The 23,497-nt window shown below is 42.2% G+C and overlaps 1 protein-coding gene across 1 annotated transcript in view; it reads right to left on the bottom strand.

Moving 5' to 3' along the window:
- Positions 1 to 374: 374 nt before the first annotated feature.
- Positions 375 to 23,497, bottom strand: part of LOC139154157 (solute carrier family 12 member 3-like) — a 46,647-nt gene continuing 23,524 nt past the window's right edge. Inside the window, exons 13-27 of the mRNA XM_070728590.1 lie at positions 20,929 to 21,052; positions 20,173 to 20,274; positions 18,403 to 18,558; positions 17,532 to 17,631; positions 16,833 to 16,944; positions 15,486 to 15,608; positions 13,864 to 13,970; positions 13,027 to 13,109; positions 12,062 to 12,115; positions 11,035 to 11,136; positions 7,043 to 7,154; positions 4,892 to 4,978; positions 2,880 to 3,015; positions 1,336 to 1,403; positions 375 to 682 (exon numbers count right to left, since the gene is read on the bottom strand). Of these exons, the coding sequence (XP_070584691.1) occupies positions 541 to 682; positions 1,336 to 1,403; positions 2,880 to 3,015; positions 4,892 to 4,978; positions 7,043 to 7,154; positions 11,035 to 11,136; positions 12,062 to 12,115; positions 13,027 to 13,109; positions 13,864 to 13,970; positions 15,486 to 15,608; positions 16,833 to 16,944; positions 17,532 to 17,631; positions 18,403 to 18,558; positions 20,173 to 20,274; positions 20,929 to 21,052 (1,608 nt within the window). The 3' untranslated portion in view covers positions 375 to 540. The remainder of the gene's footprint in view (positions 683 to 1,335; positions 1,404 to 2,879; positions 3,016 to 4,891; positions 4,979 to 7,042; positions 7,155 to 11,034; positions 11,137 to 12,061; positions 12,116 to 13,026; positions 13,110 to 13,863; positions 13,971 to 15,485; positions 15,609 to 16,832; positions 16,945 to 17,531; positions 17,632 to 18,402; positions 18,559 to 20,172; positions 20,275 to 20,928; positions 21,053 to 23,497) is intronic.

The raw sequence follows: 23,497 nt of genomic DNA on the forward strand, positions 1-23,497 counted from the left end.
TGAACTATGGGTGTGGGCACTAGCACATGCACGATAGCGCACACACACATTCTTTTGGCACCCGGTGGGGGGGGGGGATGTTCGCCATCACTGGCTTAGAGAGGCTGTAAAACATCATTAAGTGGTATACAAGTCTTAAGCGCTATTGCTATAAGTGGAGGAGGAAGTACGACGCTAAGAAAAACAAAGTAGACACACCAGAGTTATTAAATAACAATATTCAAAAAAAAATATCACTATTTACAGAGTATGGAGACACGACACATTCAGAATTGGTCCTTTTGCTTTCAAACTCAACAACGAGCAGGGATTTTTTTTAAAAAACAATCCTTAGCAAAATCCCTTCATTGTGCGTGGATGGTCCTGGCCTCTTGGTGATGCTGACACAACGGCAATGCCCGTCTGCTTTCCATGGAGTGGGGGGATGGGGACCGTCAGACTTTGAAGTCCTTCGCCCCCCTCCCCCTGTAACTGGGCTGGCATAACAGGCAGCTCCTTATACCCTGTTTGCGCAAGGCTTCTTTGGGATCCTGCTGCCCTCTATTGGCAGTAGAAAGTAAGTGCATCCTCTTGATTGCCCCGGATGAAGACAATTGGTGGAGGCAAGTCCTTAGAGACGGTCTCAAGCCAGGCCATGTAGAGGGAACTGGGGCAGGCTCCTTTACGTACCACTGGAAGGCTTCTGGAGAATTAAGGAAAGGCAAAGAAGAAGAAGTTAGGGATTTGTCTGTAAGGAACACATTGCAAAATCCGTGTGTACCCTACTGATAGGATGGGTAATGTGTACACTGAAAAAGAAAGGCATTACCTGATTAACCTGACCTCCTGCATTAAATTAAATTAAGAGTCGAGGTGGCGCAGTGGTTAGAGTGCAGTACTGCAGGCCACTAAAGCTGACTGCTAGATCTGCAGGTCAGCGGTTCAAATCTCATCACCGGCTCAAAGTTGGGTAAAGGTGGGTAAAATGAGGACCCGGATTGTGGGGGCAATATGCTGGCTCTGTTGAAAAAGTGCTATTGCTAACATGTTGTAAGCCGCCCTGAGTCTAGGTAGAAGGGCAGCATAAAAAAATCGAATAAATAAATAAATCAGTGTTTGAACAAGCTCTTTGCTCCTAAACCAGTACCTTAAATTTAAACCACACTGGCACTAAAATCACACCACATTCCCTTGGGCACTTGACAAATTAATAGGGATTAGCAAGGCAATGCTTTTATAACTGCAGTCCACTACCACAAACTTAGTTCCCAAAGTAAGGAGTGCACTGTTGCCTTGAGTAAGAATGCTACAACCGTTAGGTATGCTGGCCAAACTGAGAAAGAGGACGCAACTCACATGACGATGAGGGCTGCATTGCGGGAATGATCTTGTAGAACCTCGTGAAGACGCATGTGCTGTTCAGACTAGAGAAATAACATGGGGGGGGGGGAGAGAGAAAAAATAAGGTTTTTAGTGGGGTGTTGTTGTTTTTTGTTTCGACCCTTTCCCCATCCGTTTAACCCCTCTAATCCCAGCTCGAGTGGAAGTGTTTGACTGATCTTGGGGGGGAAATGAGATTGGTTAACATGTGGAGTGGGGGCCACAAGGAGATCACAGGGACAGAAACTAAAAGGCGGAAGAAGAAATTACCCTCCTGAGGGGAAAAAGCATATTATTATTATTATTATTATTATTATTATTATTATTATTATGTCAGTACAACACAGCAAATGAGATCACTTGCTGGATTTCGTATTTCATCACCAGTCAGGCGCTTCCCAAGCACCTAGGACTGCGTGATGTAGCGGCGAATTATGTTTGCCGATCCCAGTAAAGCAGCCTTTTGCAATTGACAGATGGAGATTTTGTCAATTCAAATGGTTTTCAAATGTCCGCTGAGATCCTTTGGCACTGCGTCCAGCGTGCCAAGTACCACTGGGACCACTTTCACGGGCTTATGCCAGAGTCGTTGCAGCTCGATTTTTAGATCTTCGTATTTCACTAATTTCTCTAGCTGCTTCTCCTCAATTCTGCTGTCTCCTGGGATCATTATTATTATTATTATTATTATTATTATTATTATTATTATTTATTAGATTTGTATGCCACCCCTTTCCGAAGACTCGGAGCGGCTATAGGAAGTATATAGGAAATCACCAGGAAGTGAGCCTCACTTGACTTCTGTTGCTAAACTTGTTAATGCTTCTCATCGATTCTGGCAGAATGGTGGGGGCTATGGGAGGATTAATTTTGACGGGATGTGCGGGAGGGGAAGAGTTAGAAGGGTCGTATTTCTTTGCAAGCATCTGTGCTCCCCCTGAAAGCTCCTAGGGGCTACTTGGGGGTTTATTTGGGGGAGTGGGGCCAGTCAGAAGGCATTTGGAGGTTCTCCAAACTGCACAGAATCTTGGCTTTTCTTTTCTTTTTTCTTTTTGAATCTCCCCCTGGAAAAATTCTATTGAAAACATACTGAACCAAATTAAAACATATTGGAGGGACGGGGGAATCATTCAACTTTTAGAAGAACTGTGCTCTTCTCCTGTGCTGGATGCCATTTGCAGGTTTTATAAGCCGTTATAAATATCTTGGAAAAATAATATTTTAACTTAGAAGCAACATTGAGAAAATCTGTCTTAATTAATGCAGGGCACCTTTCTAAAATCAGTCTGTAAACTATTGGAGTCTTCGGAGAGGGGCGGCATACAAATCTAATAAATTATTATTATTATTATTATTATTATTATTATTATTATTATTATCCATTTTCACGTTCAGCAGTGGTATAAAAATTCAGTTGCCTGAGAGGTAGGAAGAAATAAAAAACCTTTCCCTCTTTTAAAAATCTTCATTCAAACACTTGTCTCTTTGACCTCAAGAAGTAGAGGCCTGGGAATTCTCACCTTTTTCTTGTAGACTCTCATGTCTTCAACGGTGATTTTCCATGGCATCTCCTTCTTCATTGCTTCTATGGTTTCAGCATCTTTTTGGCCCTCATTCAGCCGATAGGGAGCGATCAGGTCCTCGAATTCTTTGCAACTGTCATGGAGAAGGAAAGGAGAGAAGTTAGACATAGAAACATAGAAGTCTGACGGCAGAAAAAGACCTAGTCCATCTAGTCTGCCCTTATACTATTTTCTGTATTTTATCTTAGGATGGATATGTGTTTATCCCAGGCATGTTTAAATTCAGTTACTGTGGATTTATCTACCACGTCTGCTGGAAGTTTGTTCCAAGGATCTACTACTCTTTCAGTAAAATAATATTTTCTCATGTTCTATAGAAAGCAAGGAAGGGGGTAACAAAAAAATCGAAGGACAGGAGCCTCACTGTTCAGAGAAAAGGGCAAGGGTGGGCTTCAAAAATTTTAGCAAGGGGTTCTATGCCCGGTTCCTCTTGGACATGGCCATGGTGGCCTAGTCATCCTCCTGCATCGTGATGGCGGGAGAGCATTTTTGCCCTCCCTGGGCTCCGGAGGTTTTTCTTGAGCTTCTGGGAGAGCGAAAACAGCCTCTCTAAGTTCCAGAGTCCTTCTGGAGGTCAGAAATGGACCCATTTCATGCCTTTCCAAACTTCTGGCAGGCCCGTTTTTTGCCCTCCCAAAGCCTCTACACACGCCCTGCATTTACCTGCATCTAAAATGGGCCATGTGGCGATTTCTGGGACGGGAGGGGAGGATTGGGTCAGACCAGCCAGGAGTGGGATTTTGGGGGTACTCCGAACCACACAGAATCTTATTTATTATTATTTATTTATTATTTAGATTTGTATGCCGCCCCTCTCCGTGAACTCGGGGCGGCTCACAACAGGCATAAACAAATCGTACAAATCCAAATAGATTCAAATAAATTTAAATATTTTAAAAAAAATTTAAAAGAACCCCGATATACTAACAAGCACACACACAAACATACCATACATAAATTGTACGTGCCCGGGGGAGATGTTTCAATTCCCCCATGCCTGACGACAAAGGTGGGTTTTAAGAACTTTACGGAAGGCAGGGAGAGTAGGGGCAGTTCTAATCTCCGGGGGAGTTGGTTCCAGAGAGTCGAGGCCGCCACAGAGAAGGCTCTTCCCCTGGGGCCCGCCAACCGACATTGTTTAGTTGACGGGACCCAGAGAAGGCCCACTCTGTGGGACCTAATCGGTCGCTGGGATTCGTGCGGCAGGAGGCGGTCTCGGAGATATTCTGGTCCAATGCCATGAAGGGCTTTAAAGGTCATAACCAACACTTTGAATTGTGACCGGAAATTGATCGGCAACCAATGCAGACTGCGGAGTGATGCCGAAACATGGGCATACCTAGGTAAGCCCATGACTGCTCTCGCAGCTGCATTCTGCACGATCTGAAGTTTCCGAACACTTTTTAAAGGTAGACCCATGTAGAGAGCGTTACAGTAGTCGAATCTCGAGGTGATGAGGGCATGAGTGACTGTGAGCAATGAGTCCCGGTCCAGATAGGGCCACAACTGGTGCACCAGGCGAACCTGGGCAAACGCCCCCCTCGCCACAGCTGAAAGATGGTTTTTTAATGTGAGCTGTGGATCGAGGAGGACGCCCAAGTTGCGGACCCTCTCCGAGGGGGTCAATAATTCCCCCCCCAGGGTAATGGACGGACAGATGGAATTGTCCTTGGGAGGCAGAACCCACAGCCACTCCGTCTTATCCGGGTTGAGTTTGAGTCTCTTAGCTAGAGGTTCTCCCGGACGCCTGTGAACCCCCAGTAGCCCATCACTGGATCAGGGGCATCAGGCAGCAAAAGTTATTGTCACACTTCCCTCGAGAAACGATGCGCGCAGTCCTTGCTTATGGCCGCAATTGTGGTCGTAAATTGAGGACTCCCTGTATTGGTTTGAGTCAAGGGAGCTGCGATTAGGAAACAATAATTGAGGACCAATTGCAGGATATTTACCTGTTCTCCTCAGGTTTCCACATCAATTCAGGCAGCACCACAACCTCGCTAAAACCCAGGCGGAATCTTTCCAACAGCATCTGGATCCTGTGCAACAGAAAGAGTTGGACAAGAAAAATCTTTTAATCTCCTGGCCCATGTTGTTGACAGGCCCATGCTTTGCTTTGTATATTTGCTCAAATTACACATTTAAAATGTTTGTTGGTGTTTTAATGTTTTTTTTTTTTTTAATATGGACTGGACTGGCTAGGCTAGACCAATAGAGTAGAGAATAGAGCACACAAGGAATTTGTCTCTGCTGCATAAGCTCTCATCTGTTGTTTGTACTTGCAAAAGTACAAACAACAGATAACTCCTCTGTAGAGCTGTAGCAGCAGCTGTTGGGCAATCTGAGCTTTCTGAATTGATGCAGGAAGAACCATTCTTTGTTGTGCTTGTTTTTTGAAGGAACCTTGGAGATCTTCTAGCCCATCCCCTGGTCAGGCAGGAAACCATAAACCATTCCAGACAAAGGATTGTCCAATCTTTTCTTTAAAAACCTTTTCAAGTGTTGGAGCATTCCCAATTCCTGGAGGCAAGGTGTTCCACTGATTAACTGTTCTAACAGGAAAATTCTTCTTATTTCTAAGTTGCTTCTCTCCTTGATTAGTTTCCAGCTATTGCTTGTTCTCCTGCTTTCATGTGCTTTGGAGAATAGCTTGACTCCCTCTTTCTGTTGCAATCCCTGAGATATTGGAACACTGCTATCATGTTAATCCCTAGTCCTTCTTTTCATTCAATTGGACATGCTCAATTCCAGCAACTGTATGTTTTAGCTTCCAGTCCCTTAATCATCTTTACTGCTCTTCTCTGCACTCTTTCTAGAGTCTGTCTCTGTTTTGTATGTCTATCTATCTATATCTATCTACCATTCTATCTATCTATCTATCTATCTATCTATCTATCTATCTATCTATCTATCTATCTATCTATCTATCTACCATTCTATCTACCATTCTATCTACCATTCTATCTATCTATCTATCTATCTATCTATCTATCTATCTATCTATCTATCTATCTATCTACCATTCTATCTATCTATCTATCTATCTATCTATCTATCTATCTATCTATCTATCTATCTATCTAGTACAGTGGTCCCTCGATTTTCGCGGGTTCGAACTTCACGAAACGGCTATACCACGGTTTTTCAAAAATATTAATTAAAAAATACTTTGCTGTTTTTTTCCCTATACCACGGTTTTTCCCGCCCGATGATGTCATGCGTCATCACCAAACTTTCGTCCGCCTTTAATAAATATTTTTTTAATAAACTTTAATAAATAAACATGGTGAGTAATAATCTAAATGGTTGCTAAGGGAATGAGAATTTGCAGTTTAGGGGTTTAAAGTGTTACGGGAAAGCATGTGATACTGTCCATAGCCAAAAATGGTGTATTTACTTCCGCATCTCTACTTCGCGGAAATTCGACTTTTGCGGGCGGTCTCGGAATGCATCCCCCGCGAAAATCAAGGGAACACTGTATATAATAAAATAGCACTTAGCAATAGCACTTAGACCTATACCGCTTCACAGTGCTTTTACAGCCTACTCTAAGCGGTTTACAAAGTCAGCATATTGCCCCCAACAATTTGCGTTCCCGTTTAACTGACCTCAGAAGGATGGAAGGCAGCATCAACTTTGAGCCAGTGAGAACTGAACTGCTGAACTGCTTGTAATGAGCAGTCATCAGAATTAGCCTGCAGTATTGGCGTTTCTAATCCTGCAGCACCGTGGCTTAAATGGCTTTTAAGACTTTAATTGTTTTGGAATTGTGAGCTGCCCCAAAGGTGGGCAGCTATAGAAATCAAATCAATAGATCAATGAAATGCAGGGTCTACCTGGCGCATCCATGATTGAAGAGCCCGTAAGCAAAGAGAATAGGAGAAGCCTTTCAAAGCAATATCTCAACACTTCGACGCAGACTTTGGAGGCAATCTAAAGACAAAGTGTGAGTGCTATCTTTCAGGACATAGTGTCTCTCTCGCATTTACAATCTCCCTGAGCAAACTCCGGTGAGCTGCCAAGAAAACACCGGCAGCCCCTTCCTGGAACTGCTTAGCTTCGGATTTTAATCTCCCCCATCATCCCTGCCCTTTCTCCCTTACTCTTCTCTGTGTTCCTCGGCATTAGAGATCTGCCCACTGATGAAGACTCGGACTTTGCACTGGCTCCAGCGTTTCCGGCGAGTCAGGAGATAGGGGATGAGGAGGGTCAGCCCTGCGGAGCAAGGAGGGAGGGGGAAAAAAAAGTCCAGAGACCGGCTGCACAACATGGCGGCACAACCACACTGCCAGAAACAACATCCTGTCCTGAAAGCAGAGCCCTAGCTGTATTGAGAAGCAGTGGTGGGGTTAAAATAATTTAATAACCGGTTCGCCTAGGGTCAGGTTGGCGGTCGTGAGTGATGTGGCCCATCTCCAGTCTCCAACTCCGCCGTATATGTGGGACAAGCCTTCTGCGACAGCCAGCCAGACGCTGGGTGGACTGGTGTTGAATTCCTCACCCCTCACCTATCAGTGGATCCTGAGTGCAATGGAGGAATGAGAAATGGAGTGGTCGGCGCAATGGAAGAGGGAAGCGGCCTTCTCCTCTCCGTTGTCCATTTCTCCATTGCAGCGCATTGCCCATTTTGATAGGGGGGGGGGGGGCGGGATAATTTAACAACCGGTTTGCTTGAACCACTGTGAACCGGCTGAATCCCACCACTGCTGGGAAGGCATCTCTGCTGGTATTTCCCCAACTAGTTGACATCCAAATTCAAAAGGGCAAACAGGCCCCATCTTCCATTGCTAAACCGGATATGAAATTTGGCTAGAGGAGGTAATTCTACTTTATTGTAAGGCTATGCTGGTAGAATCTTAATAAGTTTGAAGGTACACATTTCCTATCATTGCTTTACTATTTATTTATTATTTACTTATTAATTGAACTTTTATGCCGCCCTTTTCCGAGGACTCGGGGCAGCTCACAACATATAATAAAACAATGTACAGTGATACTTCGTCTTACAAACGCCTCGTCATACAAACTTTTCGAGATACAAACCCGGGGTTTAAGATTTTTTTGCCTCTTCTTACAAACTATTTTGACCTTACAAACTCTCCGCCGCCGCTGGGATGCCCCGCCCCCAGACTTCCATTGCCAGCGAAGCACCCGTTTTTGCGCTGCTGGGATTTCCCTGAGGCTCCCCTCCATGGGAAACCCCACCTCCGGACTTCCATGTTTTTGTGATGCTGCAGGGGAATCCCAGCAGCACAAAAACGGGTACTTCGCTGGCAACGGAAGTCCGGAGGTGGGGTTTCCCAGCAAGGGGAGCCTCAGTGAAATCGCAGCATCGCAATAACACAGAGGTCTGGAGGGGGGTTTCCCATGGAGGGGAGCCTCAGGGAAATCCCAGCAGTGCAAAAACGGGCGCTTCGGCTGGCAAAAGGGGTGAATTTTGGGCTTGCACGCATTAATCGCTTTTCCATTGATTCCTATGGGAAACATTGTTTCATCTTACAAACTTTTCACCTTAAGAACCTTGTCCCGGAACCAATTAAGTTTGTAAGACAAGGTATCACTGTATAACATCCCAAATCCAATTAATTAAATATAAAATCTAAAAAGCCCCAAAACTATAAATAACAGTCATTCCCATTTGATCAAGGTTGCTTTAGCAACCTGTTTAATTAGAAAGGGGTGCTTCCAGGGGTGGAATGTTCCCAGTTCGGGCATGCCTGCCAGTTGTCGGAGAGATGGTAGTGATCGCAACATGATGCTTCGCCTATCTGCCCAGATGTTCTTTGGGTTCTTTTACCCTCTGCACATGCACAGAATGCTTTGCGCGTGCGCAGAGGGTAAAAGAATCCAAAGAGCGGCATCTGGGCAGGTGGGTAAAGCTTCACGTTGCCACCAGCTCTCAGATGATTGGCAGACGTGTCTAAACCAAGATCATTTTGCCCCAGGTGCTTCTAAGTTTTTTCCTGTGACCATTATTTTTTTGGAGGCACCTACATCTGTTACCTAATTTTTTTAATTTCCTGCTTTTCCTCCTCTCTCAACAACCATTCACACATTCCATTTCATCCTTTTGACATGGATGGAGGATTTTCTCATGAGAACCAATTACGAGAGGGGAAAATATTATTTCCTAAGTGTACTTTCTCACAATTGCTAAGGAACAGATAAAACTGGGTGAATTTATTTTATTTATTTATTATTTGGATTTGTATGCCGCCCCTCTCCGAAGAATCCTGGATATACCATTCATGATACCGTGTTTCCCTGAAAATAAGACCATGTCTTATATTTTTTTGAACCCTGATATAAGCGCCTGGCCTTATTGCCATGCACTCAAAAGAGTGGTCTTATTATCAGGGCATTTCTTATTTGAGGTGAAAAGAGGGTGTATATTTACAGATGTATATATAAAAAACATTTTATATACAATAATTAAGTGTTTATGTATGTGTGTTTGTGTATACATACATAATACATATATATATTATATATACATACAGTACACATACACATGCATACATACATACATACGTGCATGCATGCATACATACGTGCATGCATGCATACATGCATGCATACATACATACATACATACATACATACATACATACATACATACATACATACCATGTTTCCCCAAAAATAAGACCGTCTTCTCTTTTTTTGAACCCTGAAATAAGCACTTGGCCTTATTGCCATGCACTCAAAAGCCTAATTGGGTTTATTATCTGGGGATGTCTTATTTTGGGGGAAATATGGTATCTTATATATATATATATATAGAGAGAGATATACATTCTTACACACAAAACACACACGCACACACACACACACACACACACACACACACACACACACACATATATATATATATATATATATATATATGTACTGCTCAAAAAAGTAAAGAGAATGCTCAAATAACACATCCTAGATCTGAATGAATGAAATATTCTCATTGAATAATTTGTTCTGTACAAAGTTGAATGTGGACAACAGCATGTGCAATTGATTGTCAATCAGTGTTGCTTCCTAAGTGGACAGTTTGATTTCACAGAAGTTTGATTTACTTGGAGTTATATTGTATTGTTTAAGTGTTCCCTTTATTTTTTTGAGCAATGTATTGAGCAGTGCTGAAATTTTAAAATTAAGGGAGACTAGGATGGCACCATTTCGGCCTTGTTCTGGCCTCATCAGCTAGCCACACCCTTACTGGGATTTGAACGGGAAGCTTTTGCCTTGTAAGGCAGAGAATTAACCTCTGGAGATATGGATGCAGACACACATATCTGTATACAGATAGTCCTTGACTTACAATAGTTCATTTAGTGACCGTCCAAAGTTACAATGAGAAATGTGGCTTGTGACCGTTTTTCACTCTTATGACCGTTGCAATATCCTCATGGTCACGTGATCAAAATTTTGATGCTTTGCAACTAGTTCATACTTATGATGATTGCAATGTTCAGGGATCAATCAGCTTTTGAGACATTCTGATAAGCAAAGTCAGTGGGGAAACTGGATTCACTTCACAACTGCAGTGATTCTCTTAACAAGCACTTGTAGCAAGCAAGGTTGTTAAATGGGGCAAAATTCACTTAACAAATGCCTTGCTTAGTAACATAAATTCTGGGCTCAATTGTGGTCGTAAGTCAAGGAATACCTGTATTCATTCATTTATCTGGAGAAGATCTATCTGAGATAGTTGGCTTAACACCAACTTTATGGCACATTATCTATCATTTACAAAATTATATATAGTTAAATATTGCATACATTATAAATCTATTGCTGTAAATAATTTATGTATTTAAAGGACAATGAATGAGCCATTAAGAGCCTTGGGGGGGGGGGAAAAAACCTCTCTTTATGGCTTTCCCATCTGTATCTGAACTTTGCCCTATTCGTAGACACGCACACTTTCTACAAATGTGTCCTTCCAGTTTTGCAAGGGGAAAAAAGGACACAATTTTAGCATAGTGTCATGGTACCAATTGTATTTCTGGACTATTAGATGCGATGGGGGAGCAGGTGCTGGCCATAAACAATAAGCAATAAAAACTAGAAATATTATTTCCAGGGGAAATTCACATACCACCATCATCAAACAACCAATAGATATCAATATTTTTCTTCTTCTGCTTGCTCTGGAACACGGTCTCCAAGCTGGCATCGGCACCAACTTTAAACATGCCACCTATAGTGAAACATAAACATAAATAGATGTTCCACAGAATTCACAATCTCCTACTTTCTAGCTGGGTGTCTTCACCACTGGACTAGGGGCATCAAACTTGCAGTGTCACGTCGTCATGTGACATATTGCAACTTTTCCCATTTTGCTAAACTGGGAGTGGGCATAGCCAGTGCATGATACATCCAGCCAATGCATCCTTGTACTAGACCAAACTGGCTTTATGAACAACTATGGAACATCGTTCAGTTCTCTCCAAACTCCAAAGTTCTGGCATTAAATGATACCTGGGGCTTAGCATTAAAGCACCAGGAGACAGTGAGTTCTACTCCTGTGTCAGACATGTGGAGGACACCTGAGTGACTTGGCAGAGGTGGGATTCAGCAGGTTCTGACCAGTTCTGGAGAACCAGTAGCAGAAATTTTGAGTAGTTCGGAGAATCGTTAATACCATCTCTGACTGGCACTACTCCGAATCCCAGCTGATCAGGAGGAAATGGGGAATTTACAGTAATCTTCCCCTGCAGTGGGGAGGGAATGGAGATTTTATAGTAGTATTCTCCTGCCACGGCCACCAAGCTATACCCAACAAGCCACGGCCACAGAACCAGTAGTAAAAATATTTGAGTCCTACCACTGGACTTCAGGCCAGTCACACTTCGCTTACAATATGAAAGAATAAGTCAGTTAGTCAATTCTTCTTGCAACCAAAGGATCAATGCTTGGTTGATCTGAAAAAAGCAGATCTTGCATTTATGGGAAAATGTTAGGAAAATTTAGGGGGGGGGAAATTCCATAGCATATTCAAGCTTCCAGTTCTTATTTTTTGAAGAAGGTGGGTTTTTTTAATGTGAATCTGGAATGGTCTGAAAAGAGGCCAATCCTAACACTTTCTATGTGTACAAATTTTTTATTTTAGATCAACTTACGTTTCTGTTTTTCCTTCCCCAAGGCTGCTTCTGCATCTTCAAAACCCAGGTTCACTGTCCCTGGAAATAGAAAATAAACCCCATTAATCAAGGCTGCATTATTCATTTATTTATTCATTCATTCATTCATTCATTCATTCATTTATTTATTTATTTATTTGGTTTCTATACTGCCTTTATTACATTATAATCCTCCTCACTTCCTCTATAATTGATTTATTTAGAAATAAATCAACCAATAACCTATGTATATCCTGTGTCCTACCTAATTCAATAACACAGGTAGCACAGAGGAATTAAAATACAAAACAGCAACATTAAACACTGTTCGAAAATGTGTATAGGCATTTTGACTTTGTTTGTTTGTTTGTCAATCAAGTATAGGATAGTAGTTTATATATAAACATAACATAGAAAGTAATGATTAAAAAAAAAAGACAACAGGACAGTAGGCACAATGGTGCGCTTATGCACGCCCCTTATAGACCTCTTAGACTTACAACAGTTCATTTAGTGACTGTTCAACATTACGACAGATTTATGGCCGCTTTTCACACCTACAAACTTTGCAGCATCTCCAGGGTCACGTGATCAAAATTGTAATGCTTGGCAACCGACTCAGTTGCGCTGATCCTGGGCCACTTTTATGACTTTCTAACAAGCAAAGCCAGTGGGAATGTTAGATTCACTTTAACAACTGGGTTACTAACTTATCAACTGCAGTGGTTCACTTAACAACTGTGGCAAGAAAGGTCGTAAAATGGGGAAACACCCACTTAACAAATGTCTGGCTTAGCAACGTATATTTTGGGCTCAGTTGTGGTGGTAATTTAAGGGTTTACCTGTAAGGGGTTTTCTTCCCTTTAAGGAAAGCTCCACAGAAACCTGTTCTCCTTTCCAGAACTAAAGCAAGAGAGATCATTCCTTTCAAGTGTTTTTTTTTTTGAGTAGGGGGATTCACTTACCTTGGGCCTTGATCATCCGGGACATGTCCAGCCCGTCTCTCATCCGAAGCAGGCAGACAGCAGTGCTGAGATCAAAGGAGTCACTGCAAGGGGTTGGAGGTGGATGAGAAAATTTGAATAATTACCAACCAATTTTTATACATTGTCCTTATCAATCTGCTTTAGGAAAAAACCCAGAATAACGTAAGAGAAGTCTATTTATTATTTGTTTTTCATTTGCTAAGTTGTGTCTGACTCCTTGTGGCCTCATAGACCACAGCACACCAGTTTACCCAGGCTTCCAGTGTCTCCTGGACTTTGCCCAAATATATATTTGCACCCCTCTTTTATCAATTTTTACAAATAACTCTAAGTCACGAACTTACCCAGCATACTTTCCTCTTCCAATTTTCCCCACAACAAAAACAACTCTGTGAGGTGTGTTGGGTTGGGAGAGAAGGACTGGGTTTTCATGACTAAGGCAGGACTTGAACTCACAATCTCCTGCTTTCTAGCCTGGTGCCTTAATCTCTACACTAAAGTGAGTTTATGAACAGCTATAGAATATCCTTCACCCAATTCTAGCCAAATTCCAAAGTTTTCTTGACATTACCCCTGGCTTATTAAACTCAAAAAACAATATTTTTATGGCTTTTACTGATTTTCCTTTGGAATTGATTTAAACTTGAGCAGTTTTACATACTAAAAGAATATATAAAATTTAAACGGCAAAGATCTACAAAATCTCTGCCTTAGGAGAGATCTAAATCTCTTCCTTTCATAAACTCGCTGCACCTCTATCCATTCCTAACTCAATCCATTTTTCATTTATTTTTCTTGAGAACACGATGTCCTTACTGTATTATGCCCACATAATTCTCCAGGCTTTGGGGACAGTCGCTCTGCCAGTCATTTTTATAACCAAGAACTATGGTGTTTGGTTTCAGACGTCCTAGACCTGATACCTGTAAGGAGAAAGTGTTGTGAGGTTTTTTTAATCAAAGGGAAAAGGTACTGTCCACATTTATATACTGTGCTAAACATGGTTTATTTTAACCACAGTCTGTTGAACAATTATGGTGGCCTGGTTTATATACATTGACCATAAACTAATATTAAGAAATCCTGGTGGTTAGTATGGTAAGAAATCATAAAATGATTAGTATGGTATAGTAATAAATCAGTATGGTTATTCAACATACTGAACCAGGAGATAGGTGGTGTCAAAATTGTAGTTTAAGGGTATGTGTGCCTGGTAATGTTTTTAGAGATCACTATTTTAAAAATATCTTGATAACCAGGAAAGTTAAGTCTAACCTTATCAGGAAAGACTTAATTAACTCAATCTGTATAGTCTGGAGGACAGAAGGGAAAGGGGGGACATGATAAAAATGTTTAAATATGTTAAAGAGTTAAATAAAGTTTTGGAGGGAAGTGTTTTTAATAGGAAAGTGAACGCAAGAACAAGGGGACACAATCTAAGGTTAGATGGGGGAAAGATCAGAAGCAACGGGAGAAAATATTATATTACTGAAAGAGTAGTAGATGCTTGGTACAAATTTCCAGCAGACGTGGTTGGCAAATCCACAGGAATTGAATTTAAACATGCCTGGGAATTTAAACATGCCTGGGATAAACCCATCCTAAGATAAAATACAGGAAATAGTATAAGGGCAGAGTATATGGACCATGAGGTCTTTTTCTGCCGTCAATCTTCTGTTTCTATGTTTCTAACCATGTCTGTCCATCCAACCATCCATCTAGATGGACTTAAAACTTAACTTGAGCCAGAAATTTACTTTCAACTTGCTCTTAATGTCAAAGCATTCAGTGATAAAGCTATATAAATATAATAAATGAGTCAATTATGTAAAGGTTACTCAGAGAATTATAGCTAATCCTCAACTCACAACCATTTGTTTAGTGACTGTTTAAAGTTGCAACAACACGGAAAAAATGACTTATGGCCAATTTTCATATTTATGACCATTGTAGTATCCCTATGATCGTGTGATCAAAATGCACTTTTTAATGTTGGTTCTATACAACCCTTTTTCAAAGACAACATAGAAGACTTCATCCTCATCATTTGGCTAACAGAATGAGATATCCAGGTCACCAAGGGAGATTTCCAAGCAGTCTTAAAGCAGCTGATACAGAATACCAGCTTAGAATATAGAAACCCTCTTCGGGGTTCTTGGTTCTCTCTGAGCTCAGTGGCTTTCTTGCAGACATTTCATTACCAAAGTAGTTAACATCATCAGTGCATCGAATAGTTTGATAATGAAACATCTACAGTCCAGAGAGCACCAAGAATCCCAATAGTTCAACCCTGAGCAACAAATATTATCTTCTGTCGCTATCATCTTTGGCTTCAACCCATCTTTCTCTGTCTGGGTCCCTAATTTTTCTTCCTTTCTGCGGCAATGAATGCAAAGCCTTCACTCCCAAAACCTCAGTCGACTTTGCAAATGTGGTACCTGCATGAGGCTTCTAGCTCCTGAACGCAAATCTCCGATGGTGATGAAGTTGTAGAATGCTTGGATTTTCCGCATGCTGAGCCATTGGAGTTGCTCATCATAATCCTCAACGCAGGAGGGATCCTGGGGGTGATGGGGAAAAAACAGAGGGTTTGGGCAACAGACTTCCCCCAGCCTCTTTATTCTTGCCCCACAGAGTGGAATGGGACAACTTACTGCAGCCAACTTCCCATGTGGGGTGGTAAAATTCTACGTGGCGTAATTTAATGTTATCCACTAATATTACTTCAATATTGATTTTCATTTTTGTGGAATTATACAAACATGAAAATAATGAAGAACAGTGGCAGATATAACATTTGTTTGTTTGTTTGTTTGCTTAGTGATATATGCCACCCAGCTCCAGCAAAACTCTGGGCAGCTCACAATAATCACAACAACTTAAAAAACAGTACAAAAGTGTTACCACAATAAAAACAGCAAATAGCATAAAAATACATAAATAACCCCAAAACTATATATACACTCAATCATTCCAAGTCCCAGGCCTGTCAGAAAAGCCAGGTCTTAATAGCTTTTTGGAAGACCAGTTGGGTGGCGATAGGAAGGATCTTTGGAGGCAGTTAATTCCAAAGGATTGGAGCCACTGAAAAGGTCCTTCCCCACAACATTTATTTGTTTGTTTGTTTGTTTGTCTGTTTGTTTGTTTATTTATTTATTGGATTTGTATGCCGCCCCTCTCCGTGGACTCGGGGCAGCTAACAACAGTGATAAAACCAGCATGTAACAATCCAATACTAAGACAACTAAAAAACCCTTATTAGTAAAACCAAACATACGTACAAACATACCATGTATAAATTGTAGAGGCCTAGGGGGAAAGAATATCTCAGTTCCCCCATGCCTGACGGCAGAGGTGGGCTTTAAGGAGCTTACGAAAGGCAAGGAGGGTGGGGGCTATTCTAATCTCTGGGGGGAGTTGGTTCCAGATGGCCGGGGCCGCCACAGAGAAGGCTCTTCCCCTGGATCCCGCCAAACGATATTGTTTAGTCGACAGGGCCCGGAGAAGGCCAACTCTGTGGGACTTAACTGGTCGCTGGGATTCCTGCGGCAGAAAGCGGTCCCAGAGATAATCTGGTCTGGTGCCATGAAGGGCTTTATAGGTCATAACCAACACTTTGAATTGTGACCGGAAACTGAATCGGCAACCAATTGTGTTTGAGTTATCTCACGTGGAATTTTCATGGGGTGAGTCATCCTGCAACAAGTTGGCTCCAGAAAGATGGCCACAATGAGTTGTCCTAGCCCCCCCCCCCAAAGAGTTGACCCCCAACAAGGTACACTAACCTCAGTCACATTTCCACATATCATGAGGCTGACGTTTTTAGTGAAGGAGCCAGCAAAATCCACCAGGGCTGGTCGGAAGCTGGGAGGACCTGACAGGACCAAACACTGAGGCCTGCAGAGGGGAAAGGCAGCAACGGCAAGATGGTTAGTAAATATATATCACACCACAAAATGCGCTCTCAGGTTCCAGCATAAAGCCAGAGCAAGCCATACCCCCGTAGAAGTTTTACATATAATTACGTGGACGGTGTATCTATATTTACTTCAGTTCTGTCCTGTTTTCATCATGCATTAAATGATAATAAATAACCACATGATGAACTGTGCAGCAGGGATGGAGAAGCTCCCTTTAACTCGGATCAGCTGAAGATGTGCTACGGATCCTTGATGCGGCAGGAGCATTAGGGAATATAATTCATTTAGACAAATAACGAGGGAGCAACTGGCATAACTAAATAAATAAATAAATCTAAGTATTGCCCACAAGATCATATGCTGCAACGTCCTGCCTGTCGGCGACTACTTCAGCTTCAACCACAACAACACAAGAGCACACAACAGATTTAAACTTAATATTAGCCGCTCCAAACTTGACTGTAAAAAATATGACTTCAGTAACCGAGTTGTCGAAACGTGGATAGGTGCCTCCAACAGGAGTGACATCTAGCTGGCCACGCCCACCCCCATGGGCCCACTCACCTGAAATTCTTGACATGGTCTTCCACATTAGTCAGGTTCATGGTATTTGAAAGAGCCATGTTGTAGGTCCCAGCTTGCACTGAGGAGCCCCAGTTCACCTCTGTGAAGAACAAGGAGGGAAACATAAATTGTTTCAACTCCTACACTCCAAACGACGCTATAGAACACTGCACACTAAGGCAACTAGACACAAGAATAGTTTTTTCTCCTGAACGCCATCACTCGGCTAAACAAATAAATCCCTCAACACTGTCAAACTATTCACTAAGGCTGCATTATTATAACTATTAGTCTTCTCATCATTCCTATCACCCATCTCCTCCCACTTATGCCTGTAAGACTGTAACTTGTTGCTTGTATCCTCATGACTTTTATTAATATTGATTATTTCCTGGTTGCTTATTTGTACCCTATGACAATCATTAAGTGTTGTACATCATGATTCTTGACAAATGTATTTTTTTTCTTTTATGTACACTGACAGTATATGCACCAAAGCAGATTTCTTGTGCGTCCAATCACACTTGGCCTATAAAGAATTCTATTCTGTTCTATTCTAAAAAGAGAGTCTATTCTAAAATGAGATGTTCTGTCAGTCATCAGGTCTCCCCTGATCCTTCTGTTCATTAAACTAGACATACCCAGTTCTTGCAGCCATTCTACATATGCTTTAGCCTCCAGTCCCCTAATCATCTTTGTTGCTTTTCACTTCATTCTTTCTAGAGTCTCAACATCCTTTTTACATTGTGGCGATCAAAGCGAATCTTGGTATTAGATTGTGGAGGGTGGGCATGCAGTTCTCAAACTCTGGAGAGCATAACGTGGGAAGACGGTGCCTACCTTAGGAACTTCGATTTCAAGGTGTCCTCACCTGGTTTCTTGTAGGTGACGTAGGCTAAGCTCACAACGATGACCCCAACGACAATGAGGGCTGCCCACCAAGTCAGCAGAAACATAATGACCACAGAGATGATGGATCCAAAGAGTGCAGTCCATTTGTTGAAGTAGCGGAAGGAAGGCCTCCAGCCTAGTAGGGGCAAAAGAAAGATGGGAATGTCATTTGTCATCGCCAGAACCCTCCCACTAGTTTAATCCAAAGCTTTAGCCATGCAAAAGATTTAATGTTGGCCACGTAAGAACTTAGAGAATTTCTATTATGGGGTCATATAAAAATAATACACTACTGTATATGTACTGTGGTATTTATTTACTTTATTTATTAATCTAATTTATACGCCGCCTAAATTCCTCAAGGAATTTGGGCAGCTTACAACAAATAAAAACAATATTTAAAAGAACAATTTTTTTAAAAATTACAAAACCCTAGAAAAAGCCATACATATCTCTCAGTATCTCTCATGGCCAGATCTAGATGGTATCTCCTTTGGTCAAAGGCCCCAAGCCTGGTGGGAAAACCAGGCCTTTACACCTTTGCAGAAGGCCAAAAGGGTGGGGAGGGTACGGATCTCCAGGGCAGCTGGTTCCAGAGAGCCGGAGCTGCCACAGAGAAGGCCTTTCCCCATGGCCTCGCCAGTTGGCATTGCTTGGTTGATGGTTTGGTATATTATTATATTCAGTATATATAATCACATAAGCTCCTATTATACACTGCATATACCACTGTACAGCATATATGGGGATATATAATACATAATACTAGGGGTAAAATCCAGCAAATTGTGACAGGTTCTTGAGAACTGGTAGCGGATATTTTGAGTAGTTTGGAGAAACGGCAAATATCACCTCCGGCTGGCCCCAGAGTGGGGTGGGAATGGGGATTTTGCACTATCCTTCCCCTGCCATGTCCACCAAGCCACGCCGACAGAACCAGTAGTTAAAAAAATGGATTTCACCACTGCATAATACACAGTATTATGTTCTTAATATGTAGCACAGTGTTTCCCAACCTTGGCAACTTGAAGATATTTGGACTTCAACTCCCAGAATTCCCCAGCCAGCATTTGCTGGCTGGGGAATTCTGGGAGTTGAAGTCCAAATATCTTCAAGTTGCCAAGGTTGGGAAACACTGATGTAGCATATTACGACTTCCAATGTAATACAATGTACCCTTTTCAGATTTCTCTATGATAGTGTTTCCCAACCTTGGCAACTTGAAGATATTTGGCCTTCGACTCACAGTACATGTGTGAGTGTGTGTCTATGTGTGTATGACTTTTCTTGCCACGTTCATTAAGTGAATCACTGCAGGGGTTAAATTAGTAACACTGTTGTTAAATGAATCCGGTTTCCCCACGGACCTTTGCTTTTCAGAAGGTCACAAAAGGGGGGGTCTATGACCCCTAGACACTGCGACCATCATAAAATTGAGAGTCAATTGTCAGGCATCCAAATGTAAATCGCATGACCATGGGGTTGCAACTGTGAAACACAATGGTCACAAGTGTGAGTCACTTTTTTCAGTACCATGGAAACTTCAAATGGTCAGTAAGTGAACTGTTGTAAGTCAAGAACTATCTGTACGGATATCATGTCCTTTCTGGTCCTTCTTTTCTCTAGACCAGCCAAACCCCAAATCCTGCAACTATTTTTCATATGTTTTTGTCTCCAGGCTTTTAATCATGTTGGTTGCGCTTCTTGGCACTTTCCCACCTAAAGTCTCAAAGTACCCATCCCATCTTACCTGGGGAGTTGGTGATGGTGGCATGGAAGCAGCTGAAGTTGATCAGGGCGTAAGAGCAGAGGAAAAAGTTGGAGATAATGGGAGCGATGGTATTCAGTTCAGCTGCAAAGGGAAAAGGGTGTGAGGAATACTGACAAGCCACTGCGGAACCTGAGCAAGGATTCGGGCATAGAAAAATCCTTGGCTTATGACTGCCACTTATGAGTGCAAGATTTCCATTGTCAAACAAGGCAGTTAAGTGAGCTGCGCCTCATTTTATGGTCTTTTTGCCACGTTTGTTAAGCAAATTGCTAAAGGGCAATCAAACCGTTGTTAAGCAAGCCTGGCTTCCTTAATTGACTTTGCTTGTCAGACGCTGGTGCGAAAGGTTACACATGATCACATCACTCCAGGACATAAATATGTGCCGCTCATCATGCAACCATATGAAAACCAGTCATAATCCACTTTTTACAGTACCGTTGTACCAGGGGGCCGGGGCCGCCACAGAGAAGGCTCTTCCCCTGGGTCCCGCCATGTTGAAAAAAAGTCTTCTTACGATACCCAGATCCAGAAAGCACCCAGTCCATTTAACGTACTTAATGGATTGTGTAAATTTATTCATTACAACTGGCTCTTCAATCCATGGTTAGATTCATCTTTTACTCCAAAGCAATTCCAACCTATTGGTCTCACTTCGCCCTCGACTTCTGGCCCTTGGCCTTTTTGTTCACATTTTAGAATAGAGATATTAAGATGACCAATGTATAAGCTTACCTATGAGGATGAAGGCAACAGCCAGGATAAAGGTTAGACCATAGGCCCTCAGTGGCTCCTTATTCTTTCCATAACCCTTGGCGAAAAAGCCAATCAGAGGGTAGAGGTTGTCCTGGCAGAGGCACTAGAAGAAAAGAGAGACATAAACTTCAAAGCAGGAGTCTCAAAATTCAATTGGAGACATGGCTAGTGGTCCCAGGGATGTTTAAATGCTTCTTGCCATCACCAGATGTTGGGCAGGTTGGAGCAAGTCAAAAATATATGATTGAGAATTAGTTCCATCTCAATTTATATGAACACGGTGTCCGTTCCCATGAATTTACCTGCAAAAACACCTCTATCTTCTGGCTATGGAGATTCTCAATCACAATCAGGTCAGATATTTTTCAAAAGGCAACTGGACTGAAAAAGAAACTGGACTTTCTTGGGGGGGGGGGGTTTCCCCAAAAACGTTTCTCTTCTCAACTCAGAAGCTTCTTCAGTTCTGACAATGTGGGGGGAATAGAAGGATTTATATTCTTTATGACCAGATAACTGTGAAGAATATAAGTCCTTCCATTCCCCACCACCCGGTCAGAACTGAAGAAGCTTCTTGGATGAGAAGCAAAATGTTTTCAGGAAGTTGTAAAAAGCACTTTGGGGACATCTCTTATCTACTTTTATCTGATAAGCAGTCCCAAAGTGAAGAACAAGAAAGCAATTTACACGGCCATTTCAACTTTTAATTAACTGTCTCTACTCTTCCTCTCCCACCAGCTTTAAAACTGAATGATAATATTCAGACTCAGCACATTCAGAAAGAAATCCCCCCACTTGTCAAAGTTCAGCCCGACCAGGTGAGAAAGGACTTGTTCCTTTCTAAAGTTAAAGGCTAACCCATGAAATTGACCTGGCGATAAAACCAAACTCTATCACAACGTAAGGAGATTATGGAGTTTGCTGCCAAGGGGGCTTGTGGAAAGCCATCTTCACCCTAAACTTCTCCAACTGCATTGGAACAATCAGAATTCGCAGCCAATATCAGTTTGAAGGAAACCCCAACACGATATCCGTATTTCATAGAATCATAGGGCTGGAGAAAGGACCTCGGAGATCTTCTAGTCTGGCCACCTGCTCAAGGTAGGAGCCTTGTATCATTTCAGTCAAATGGTTGTCCAGTCTATTTCTGAAAACTCCCAGTAAATGACCCAAAAGAGGCAACTGGACTTTCTAGTTTCTCTTTGAAGATATTTCACTTCAAATGCAAGAAGCTTCTTTTTGAAGAAATACAGAACATCTTGAATGAGAAGTGAAACATCTTCAAACAACCCTCCCCCCCCCCAGAAAGTCCAGTTGCTTCTTGGAAAAAAATAGGACAACCATGGATGACTAAGAATCTCCATAGAGCTCCAGCAATGAGCATTCACAACTCCGGGAGGCAAATTAATTCACTGACCACATCACATTTTGTCACAAGCACTGAGATTTATCTATTTATTTATTTATTTATTAGATTTCTATGCCACCCTTCCCGAGTTGACTCAGAGTGGCATACAACATTGGAATAGAAGAATAGAATAGAAAAATAGAATCTCCACTGAAGAAAGGGACCCATATAATCAAAAAACAAGGCGGTTCTTGCCAACGGACCAGCTAACCAGCCAATTTCTTATAGAAAAAAAGTACAGTAGTACCTCTAGATACGAGCTGCTCTACATGCGAGTATTTCAAGATACGAGCCATGAGGGGAGAGACATTTCTGTTGTAGTCCCGAGCTCAAATTCGGGATACGAGCCGAGCGTCCACTAGGTGGCGCAAGAATCCCTGCTTTTGGTTATCTCGGAGGGGAAAAACAACGTCTAAAGTTATTTGTTCCAGATACGAGTTGCCTCGACATATAAGCTCCCTTCTGGAACGAATTATGCTCGTATCTAGGGGTACTACTGTATATATGTAAAAGAACTTACCTTATTTGTTTAGGAGAGTCCAACATGGTGTCAGTCGGAGAGGATAAAAATATACTCTACCCTACTCTACGACTGAGTTTTTAAAACTGAGCCCTCTGGGGCAAGCAGGGGGCGGGACAGAATTATTTAAATTCAAACTCAGTCCCTACCAATAAGACTAGAGTATAACCCATGTTGGACTCTCCTAAGCAGCGCATTGGAGAATAGAATTCTTTATTGGCCAAGTGTGATTGGACACCCAAGGAATTTGTCTTGGTGCTTATGCTCTTCCATGTACATGGAACAATTTACTGGGCAACAGGATCTGGAGAAGGCTGACTCTGTGAAACCTAACGGGCCGCCAGGATACATGAGGCAGAAGACGGTCCCAAAGATAGTCTGGTCGTAAGCCAGGTAAGGTTTTGTAGGTCATAACCAGCACTTTGAATTTAAGATGCTTCTGGGTGGAAAGGATTAACTGGTAACATCACCAGTTGCCCTGCGGATGCCCAGTTGGGGGCTCCATTCATATCCCTGGCAGGAGCTGAAGCAAAGAACAAACGCTCAACCCATACCATCGCAGCATTCATGTCTCGAACGCAGGCATGCTATCTCCAACCCAGTGTCCTAAGCATGTGAGCCAC

The sequence above is a fragment of the Erythrolamprus reginae genome, chromosome Z (assembly GCF_031021105.1).
Source record: "Erythrolamprus reginae isolate rEryReg1 chromosome Z, rEryReg1.hap1, whole genome shotgun sequence".
In the NCBI taxonomy this organism is placed as follows: Eukaryota; Metazoa; Chordata; class Lepidosauria; order Squamata; family Dipsadidae; genus Erythrolamprus; species Erythrolamprus reginae.